We start from the raw sequence: 9,715 nt of genomic DNA on the forward strand, positions 1-9,715 counted from the left end.
ACCTCTGATGAAAGCTTCCCCAAGAGAAGATTGGCTCTTTTCTTACTCTTTCTTTTGTGCAGAAACAAGAATCTTGAGAGAGAGAGAGAGAGAAGAAAATATCAAAAACTTGGAAAGTTAAAAAATAACAAAGACAAAAAGATTTTTCTACTTTATTAAAGAATCGGGTCCGGTTAAACGGGTTGAAAAGAGTGAGCATCACGCACATCAAACCGAATGAAGGAATGAGTCAAAATGACCCATTTACGAAGATATTAAAAAGTTATGTGGGGTGATAGGACACTTTCAAATTTAAGGTGTCTTTATAAAAATACGTAACAACTTAAGTTTATGATATATTTGAAAGTAGTTTAAAATTTATACTAAATATAATTTCTTCCAAAATTGGATAAAATAGTAATGGAATTCTACAAGAAACCTATTTTCTATAAACTTATGACCATGTATTATGGGTACTACTTATTCAAACTTCAAAAACACTAATTCTTTTCCTTTTATGAAAAGATTGACTCAAAATATTTGGCTAGTATTAAACCAGATCAAAAAACAACATCAACTTCAAGATAATATACTCTCATTTAAACTTATTCCAAAACAGTTAGTGTTTATATTAAGAAATTCTATAATTCAAACTACCCAAACATTATAGAATTCAAAATTTTTATTTATATATACAAGGGTCAATCTTAGGCAAAGACAACTACAAATACAAGAACAACAACACATACATTATTTAACAAACACATATATCCTTATATACCTCTTCTTTAGCCATGCCTAGAAAAAAAGTAATATTAGCTATGATTGAAAATGAAACGGAGAGGAAAGTCTCATACAAGAAAAGACTCATAGGGTTGTTGAAAAAAGCAAAAGAACTCAGCACTCTTTGTGACATTGAAATGGCTCTTATCGTATATAGTCCTTATAGTGATGAACCTAAGGTGTTTCCCAATCTTGTTGCAGCAATCAATACTTTTCAAAAGTTTAAAGAACTGGAAGCATTGGAGAGATCAAAAAATATGGTCACAAAGGAAGAATTCACCAAGAAAAGAATCAAGAAGTTGCAAAAAAAACTACTAAAGATAAGAAAGGAAAATAGGATCAAGGAAATGACAAATGAAATGCATGAAGTGCTGAATGGAAAAATTATTTCCATTGACATGAATCTTTTCTATCTCAATGATCTAAGTTACGTTATTAAGAAGAACCTTCTATTAATACGTAAAATAATGGAAAGGAATGATGGTGACGAGGGGTCTACATCAAATGTCCCTCAATCAACTCCTTCAATAACAATGACATCTATGATGCCTTCCCCAATTATAGATCCTCCATTTACTGCTATGACACCACAAATGGATCCTTTAGCTGAGATCCCGTCAGTGGGTGCATCAATTCCAATGGATAACTACCAGAACTCTACTGACATTTCACAAAGTCCATCATTTATTGATTTACTCAACTTGAATGATGATGATTTTATCACTTTGTTGGATGACCTTTCACTAAGTAATGCTAGTGATCAAGATTCAAACCCCTCCAATAACAAGTGAAGTCTTTGGACTAGTATATCTCTTCTTTTTAGTATTGTTTTATTTGTTCATGTTGTTCCCTTCAAAATTTATGTCTTTTAGGTTTTGTATGTTTAAGTGTGACATAGGATTCTCTACAGCAGTTTTATTTTGGAAATACAATGAGAGTCGTATGTATGTCGTGTTCGATGAATTATTTTTCAAAATTTTTTATTTCAATCACGTATTAAATATCTGAGAATTTACATATTTACTAGATTGTGATTTATTTAATTATTCATTTATTTTATTGCTTTTGTTAAAAAATGTTTTTTGTTTCCACGATTTTCCAAGAAAACCTTTTGCACTTTAAATTTAAATATATTGATTTATGTATTGAATAAATTTTCACTCTCATCTTTTCAAGATGAATAAACCATACATTTAAAATTGAGTATGAATTTTAACATTAATGAAAATTATCAAGAAGTCCTACAAAATAAATATTTTGAAATAATAAGATGAAGTAAAAGATAAATTATTATCAATTTATTTAGTGAGTTAAAAAATTCCATATCTTTTGTGTTAATTTGATTGTTTATAATTAATTTTTGTTTCCAACAATTTTAAATAGTACCACCACATATGTTCATTGCTTAAATTTTTCTCATTTTGTTGTTCTACCTTTGATATGTCAATATGGTTTTTTCACACGTAACTTGATTGGAAATAATTAAAGTATTCAAAAATAAATATTACTGTTTACCAAACATTTGAAACATATAAATGTTCAAAAAGGACTAAGGGTCTTGTAACACGTTGGTTCATATCAAATACTAGTTTTGGGGATGTTCGTTTCACATTTTAACCTTATAATTCACAAAATTTCTACATGCATAATTGTCAAGACCTTGGGGTACACCCTAAATGTAACATGACACATAGAACCCCAAAGAATTCCATACAATACATTTAACTCTCGTTACATGAGAAATAGAACAATAAGAGTGAAAAAAGATTTTAAAGTCCAAACATTTTATTAATTAAAACAAAATTCTAGAGATCTTGTCACATCGTAGCCATCTAATCTAATAGAATAAAATTGAGCCTAGCCCATACATCATGTCCCAAAAAAATACATGAAACGAACTTGATAAAATGAAACTTTGTCCTTTGAGGATTAGAATTCAGCAAAACTTAGAAATACAAAAAATTAAACAATTAGCTATGAAACCGATGACAATGACTTAAAACAAGAAAAGATCAATTAACCCTTAACTTATAGTACACTACCACATGACCATGTGAGGTTGCAAGAATAGTAGTCCCTACCATGAACCGGTGTTCTCCCTTTGTTTCTTGGACGAGTGGCTTCGGTTCAAACCCTTTCTCGCCTTACGACTAGCTTAGGATCATGACTCTTCCCATGGTTATTGTAGCCATCACGAGCCGTCTTTAAGAAGGGTCGTTGTTCGGTGCAGAGTATCCTAGATACTGCCTAGCCCTCCACGAACCTCTCCATGAATCACGGTCCTCACCACGAATCATTATGGTGGTCATGTGAGGTGACGTAGTGCTTGGTGAAGTCTTCCCAAACTGTCTCCTTTTTTGGATGTTGCCCTCTCAATTAGCCCTAGTTTAGCCTTCTAGATTCTGAGGAATTTCACTATCTCCCTCTTGGGAAAACGTGTCCTCAGGTAAGAGTCTAGACATTTCAAACGGAAAGACCTCAAGACTAGCAACCCTTCATGCATGCAATATATAAAAATTTCCACAACCGAGGACGAAACATTAACTCCAAGATAAACATACTCAATGTATTATAAGGAAAATAGGTGCAACGCCTCACAAACAAAAATGTAAGAAATTTTAAAATTCCTCATCTTTAACAAATCAAAATGTAAGAAATTTAAAAATTTCTAATCAACAAGGAGGCGCTTCCTTCTCCAAGCTAAAAGTATGCTAAACACAATTATATCATCTCCTGGAATCTATAGGGAACCACACTCAAAATCATAGCTAAAGCATGTTTATCATATCATCTCCTGGAGTCTATAGGGAATTCACACTCATTGCACAACACGATGTGGATAATCAATCATTTAAACTCATTTTCTTCAAAACGCAAATTTTTCATGATCATGCATGACATAAAGATATTATGGGAACACATAAAACACATGACTCTAAAACATAAGACAAGTCATAAGGAACTCATTACCTCAAGCTAGAGTCAAAGTAGAAGGAAAAAGTATGGATATTGGGACATCATATCGGCCTTGACCTCAAAGTTTCACCCTGCACGATATGATTTCCTTCATAGAACTTTGGCGCACACAACTTCTTTGTTCTCAACTCCTAAACCTTTCTCTCAAAAACCTCAACCACGACTTCCTCACGTAAAAGGTTTTTCTTCATCTTCAACTTATATCTTAGAGCTAGATGTCGTAGTATTTACTTTAAAGATATGACATCACTATTTGTATAGTGTTCATGTAGATGTATTCATTGATTATAAGTCTTCAGTATGTATTTGCTCTGAAAGATCTCAATTTCAGACAAATGTGTTGAACGACATTAAGGTATAGGTTTTCTTCTCTCTTGGTCCCTTTCCCAAGAGACCCTTAAGGTTCGTTTAATCGCAATTGAAAAAATAAGGTTATCCCCGTTGCATGCCCCTGTCATTAGATCCTTTGAAAGATTCAAAGAATGTGTTTGTATATCTTCTGGTAGATAATTTTATGTCTGGTTGTGTTTATGTGTTGAATCTATATTCAGAAATCATGAAGGGATGAAAAATATATTCCAAAAAAGTATATTAAGTTGACTGTTTTGAGCATGTGTGTGCTTTAAATTAACTATGTTGCTGCCTAAAATTTGTATGTTATAAATGTTGTGTTTTCGTATATGTAAATTTTAAAAGTGTGATGATAATATAAGGGTAATGTTGCTGGAAAAATGTCAACCAAATTACTCCAAGACTCAACATTAAAATTTGAGAGAAAGATGGATTGAAAGAGACCAAATTTCCAGCTTGCTGGAAATTGGTGGTCTCCGCCAAGGATATTAGAAATGAACTATGTTCTATTTTTTTAAAATGTGAGGTAATTGGGGATTGAACCCATGACCTCACCAAATGTAAACTACATAAAAATTTCATGACAAAAATAAAAGGAAAAATAAATGTGGGGAGTGGGGATTGAACCAACAACATCTTGAATAGATGAGAGAGTTAGGATAAAAATAAAGGAGAAAAATAAATGTGGAGAGTGGGATTGAACCCACGACCTCTTGAATGGATGAGAAAGTTAGGAGAAAAATAAAGGAGAAAAATAAATGTGAAGAGTAGCGATTGAACCCACAACCCCTCGAATAAGTGAGAAAGTTAAGAGATAAATTAAGAGAAAACGAAAGACCGTATGGAGGATATATCCCACAACCTCCTTTCCCTAAACGAAAAAGAGAAGAGGAAAAGAAAGAAATATTATGGGAGTGATGGAGATCGATCTAGGATCCCCTAAACTTAAAAAATGAGATAATCAAGTTTAATAGAAGATTAAGTGTTGCTCAAGGGATTTGAAATCGGGTTACCCTGCCCAATTCTGTATTGATACATACGTGAACAAATATTTAATGAATGCTTCCTCCATTGATCAAAATCAATATCTTGGCATATCAACAAGATGCATAAGTCTTGTACCACATAATCTTGGGTAAGTATGAATCACTTAGACGAATTATGAATGAAGCATATTGGCTTTTACACATGGATCCATAAGTCTAGCGTGCCTTTAAAAGTAAGCGAACCTAAGATGGATGTAATAAAATGTGTGACCCTAGGAGGTTTATGTAAGAGTGTGAAACATACTAAAAGGCCAAGTGCATTGGCATATGACGTAATGAACATTCACGTAATGGGAGTGTAGAATGGTATAAAGTCAAATCTCAAGCATACTCCAAAAGAAAGTGTTAAGAATGAATTCGTAGTTAATATGTAAGAAATGAGTAACTACATGACTATAAGCTAGTGCAAGTGAGATAAGCTGCATTTACACCAAAAAATCGGGGTCACTAAATGAAATTACTAAGAGAGTATATTTATACTAAACGATGAATAAACAAAGAAAGAGTACCTACATGAGGATAGAGTAGTACAAGTGAGACAAGTTGTATTTACGCCTAGAATCAATGTCCCTCTATGTAAACTCCAAGAGAGCATATGTATGTTATACGATGAACAAATAATGACAGGTGAGTAAACATGAAACGAAAAGATGTTAAGAGAGAAAAGGGTGGCACCATAATATGAGGCTAGTGCAAGTGAGACAAGTTGTACCTACGCCGATATAAGGTCACCAAAAGTAATCACCTCAGAGAGTGTTGCATATTAAGAGACCACTCTCAATCACTCTCTATATGTTATATAAGGAAAATTCACACTCAATATATAAAATAACACACTTTATAACTCTAACCAAGTAAGCATCGATACTATTGTAGTAGCCGTATCATGACCTTCTTTGATATACACACAATCTATAAAGTTGCAGTAAGAATGCTAACCTCAATTGGTGCATCATTACTCTCATCATTTTTTAAGCATCCCAATCAGGCTGTAATAACTTTAATAATTGTAGTTTCCCAAGTTACATGCCCATTATATAGCCATCCATTTAATCTTTCCACCTCAAATTGTTAAACCACTATAAATATCGTATATACCACACAAGTACTATTCTCTTTACTAGGGAAACTAACCTTACATAACCCTTTCAAATTCTTACACATTCTAAATCTAGCCACACATTCCATAACTATATTACTTCCATCTTAATACCAAATCTAATATAAAAATCATACAAGACATCAACTACACACATGAAGAACAATACTGAGTCATCACTATACGTGAGAGAGAATGAATGAAGCGATACAAATCAAGAAGGATAAATGATGCACGATAGAGATTCAAAAAGTGGAAATTTTTCTTAAAAGTAATTATATCCTCTCGATGATAAGTATATGTTTCTTCGTACCGATGCTTGAGACTCTAGTAAGACTCGACTTGTACACACGTGAAACTTATGAACTTGGAATCTGATACCATTTGTCAGGAAAAAAAATAGTTGTGATAGCACTCGTCTTATCCAACCAAGATATGTCAGCCTAAATTTCAACCATTACAATAAAATACAAAAAAATTATAATATACTAAAAAAGATACCCCCAAAATATGATTGTCACGTGTACAAGTCCCTAAAGTATTACAATTGACTCAAAAGAAAAACATTATTCTCAAATGACATTGTTTCTAGAATAGAATAAGATCATAAGTAGGAGTAAGAAGTTCCCCTAAAATGACAAGCAACTATCTCACAAACTTCCCTAAGAAGTCTCAAACAAGGATAAGACATACACTAAGGTTCAGGCTAATAACATACAAAAATTTTATAAGCAAGGGGTGAGTATAAACGCATATGATACTCAATAAGTAAACCTCTAAACACAAGATAAGGTCATAAAATACGGGTACACCTCACACCTCAACCAAACCTCCTCAATTTCAAATGGCATAAAACGAGCTCAACGTAACAATTTACCATTTACAAGCACGTATCTCAACAAAAATGTTTTAACAATCACATATTCTCAACAAAAAGCTCAATATTTAACAATTACAACCTCCACAAAAAGAAACTTACAATATCAACAACACACAAGATCAAGTTCATCAAATAGAGGTAATCAAATATCAAGTACTTCCCAATCACTAATAAAACACCTAATCATCAAGAATGAAGGATGCTATGGGATGGAATGGAATATGACACCATGAAATGATATGCCCCAGAATACTAAAGTATTCTCTCAATCGTATATACATGATGCTTCTAGGAAATACTTTAAGAGTTCGTGAAGCATAGCGGACTGGCGAAGTCCATATAGTGCCATAGACGATCTTCACGTGTATGTGCGGACGATCTCAATACACTATATCACTAATAAAACACCTAATCATCAAGAATGAAGGATGTTATGGGATGGAATGGAATATGACACCATGAAATGATATGCCCCAGAATACTAAAGTACTCTCTCAATCGTATATATATGATGCTTCTAGGAAATACTTTAAGAGTTCATGAAGCATGGCGGACTGGCGAAGTCCATATAGTGACATAGACGATCTTCACGTGTATGTGCGGACGATCTCAATACACTATCATAAATACAAAATTTTTCACACAAATGATCTCCACGTGTCCAAATTATAATCTTAACATCTCACCATCCTTAGCACGGACGATCTCCACGTTCATAACTTATACTCAGTCTCATGTCAATGCATGTGCACAATATAATTCCAATGAAAGTGATGGGACATCTCAATCAAATATCAAAATGGTATGTAATCACCTCTCCTATCACAAGTACACGGGTTCAATAAAGAATATAATCACACACAATAAATAAATTCAATAATATGTCAGCTTATGTCACATGCTTACGCATTCTTGGATTACAATCCGCATTTTATAGTAATAAATTTCCCGTTATAACACCGGTACTCTTACTAATGCCCTTCACACCATTGATACAAGATCCCATTTTTTTCCCTTACCCATGGTCAATTCCATTTTTAATATTTTTATTAGAAAGATGTCCTTCAACTAAGTCTTTCAAACCATGCTCAATACATCACACACAAACAATTAATAACATTGCTTTTTCTTTTTACCCCCTTTTCATCATTAGAATTAGTAAATGTGGACAAGTCAACCCTTAACCAAGTTACTTTATTCCCAAACACATACCACAAGGAAATAAACAAAGTTCATACACATAACAAGGATTTAGAAATCCACTTGCCTCAAATATTCGAACAATCACTCGGGGACTTGAGCCTTCCCTTTCTTTGTACTTACAACTCAAAGCAATATATTCAAAATAATTATCACAATAAATTTCAAAAACTAACAACACCCACATTACTTTAGTCTAGGCCATACTTAAAAAATCACTCAAATCTATAATAAGCTTCCTAAATCTTAATTTCAACTAATAGGTTACATACAATCCTCCTAAATTTAAAGCCTAGGGTTAACTCTACTTTCCTCCAAATATATAAATTCGACAATGTTCATACCAAACAATATACCTAATATTTAATTTTATGTACCAATATGTCCAAACTTGAATCATAACTTGTGAACTATAAGAAAATTGTTAAACCTAAACTAACTCATAACCATTATTCCTACTTACGGTCCACTGATAAAATATTTAGATCAAGCCCTCAATTAATTTCATGATTTAATTAAATATTAATTTGCCATAATTACACAATGATTGGATCTCAACTTTAAAACATTATAGAAAATTAGATAATTAATTAGCTTGTAATTCAATTTTCTCTCGTTTTCTCGTTCCCCACTATTATATTATAACAAGAATAATATAATTAATCATATTTTGTTAACTCTTACCTTAATGTGAAAACTGTTTCCATCGCCAGGCACCGCTATACGGAGGTTAGTTTCTTCCTTCTCTTTATTTTCTTTTCTAAATTAATTATGTATTAGAAGTAATAATTCCTACCAATCAATTTTAATATTGTAGGCCTGATCCATTATTATTAAAAATAAATAAATTATCCAAAAATTAATAAATTATAGTTAAATAACTATTAAAAATTATCAAAAATGATCTTTTGGGTCTTGGTCATTACAAAAGAAGATTTCATAATCTGAACTAGATAGAGAAATTTATAAAAGTTTTTATGGAAAGGTTCAAAAATACCCTTGACGTATTAGAAGTCGTTCAAAATTGCCCTCCTTCCACCGATTGGGTCAAACTTGCATTTTTTCCACCCATTGGGTAAAAAATGCTCTTAGTGTAATAGAAATGATTCAAAAATATTCTTAGAGTATTAGAAATAGTTAATAAAGTCCCTCAATCCACCTATTAGGACAAAAATTCCTAGTGGTGTTTGACCCCCACTCTTAGTTGAATAATTTTACTGATTATGACTGCTTACTGATCTTCAAATTTGTTTTGAGGGTAATTGAATGTTATCAATGAAGACATATATGTGGTAACCACCTAATGGATATTAAGTTAAAAAAATGATTTAGAGCATACTGCACACATATTAGAAAATGTTGATGTAGAAGAACAAGCATATGCGGGGGCAAATGACGGTG

The 9,715-nt window shown here is 32.4% G+C and overlaps 1 protein-coding gene across 1 annotated transcript; it reads left to right on the forward strand.

The window, feature by feature from the left end:
* Positions 1-800: 800 nt before the first annotated feature.
* On the forward strand, positions 801-1,553 carry LOC104647702 (agamous-like MADS-box protein AGL80). Its single transcript, XM_010323339.2, has one exon. It carries the CDS (start codon positions 801-803, stop codon positions 1,551-1,553), a length of 753 nt encoding a protein of 250 aa, XP_010321641.2.
* Positions 1,554-9,715: the final 8,162 nt, after the last annotated feature.

The sequence above is a fragment of the Solanum lycopersicum genome, chromosome 5 (assembly GCF_036512215.1).
Source record: "Solanum lycopersicum chromosome 5, SLM_r2.1".
NCBI lineage: Eukaryota > Viridiplantae > Streptophyta > Magnoliopsida > Solanales > Solanaceae > Solanum > Solanum lycopersicum.

Excerpts from the sequence above, each read along its gene's own strand:
- LOC104647702 (XM_010323339.2), top strand. The coding sequence starts at position 801 with ATGATTGAAAATGAAACGGAGAGGAAAGTCTCATACAAGAAAAGACTC.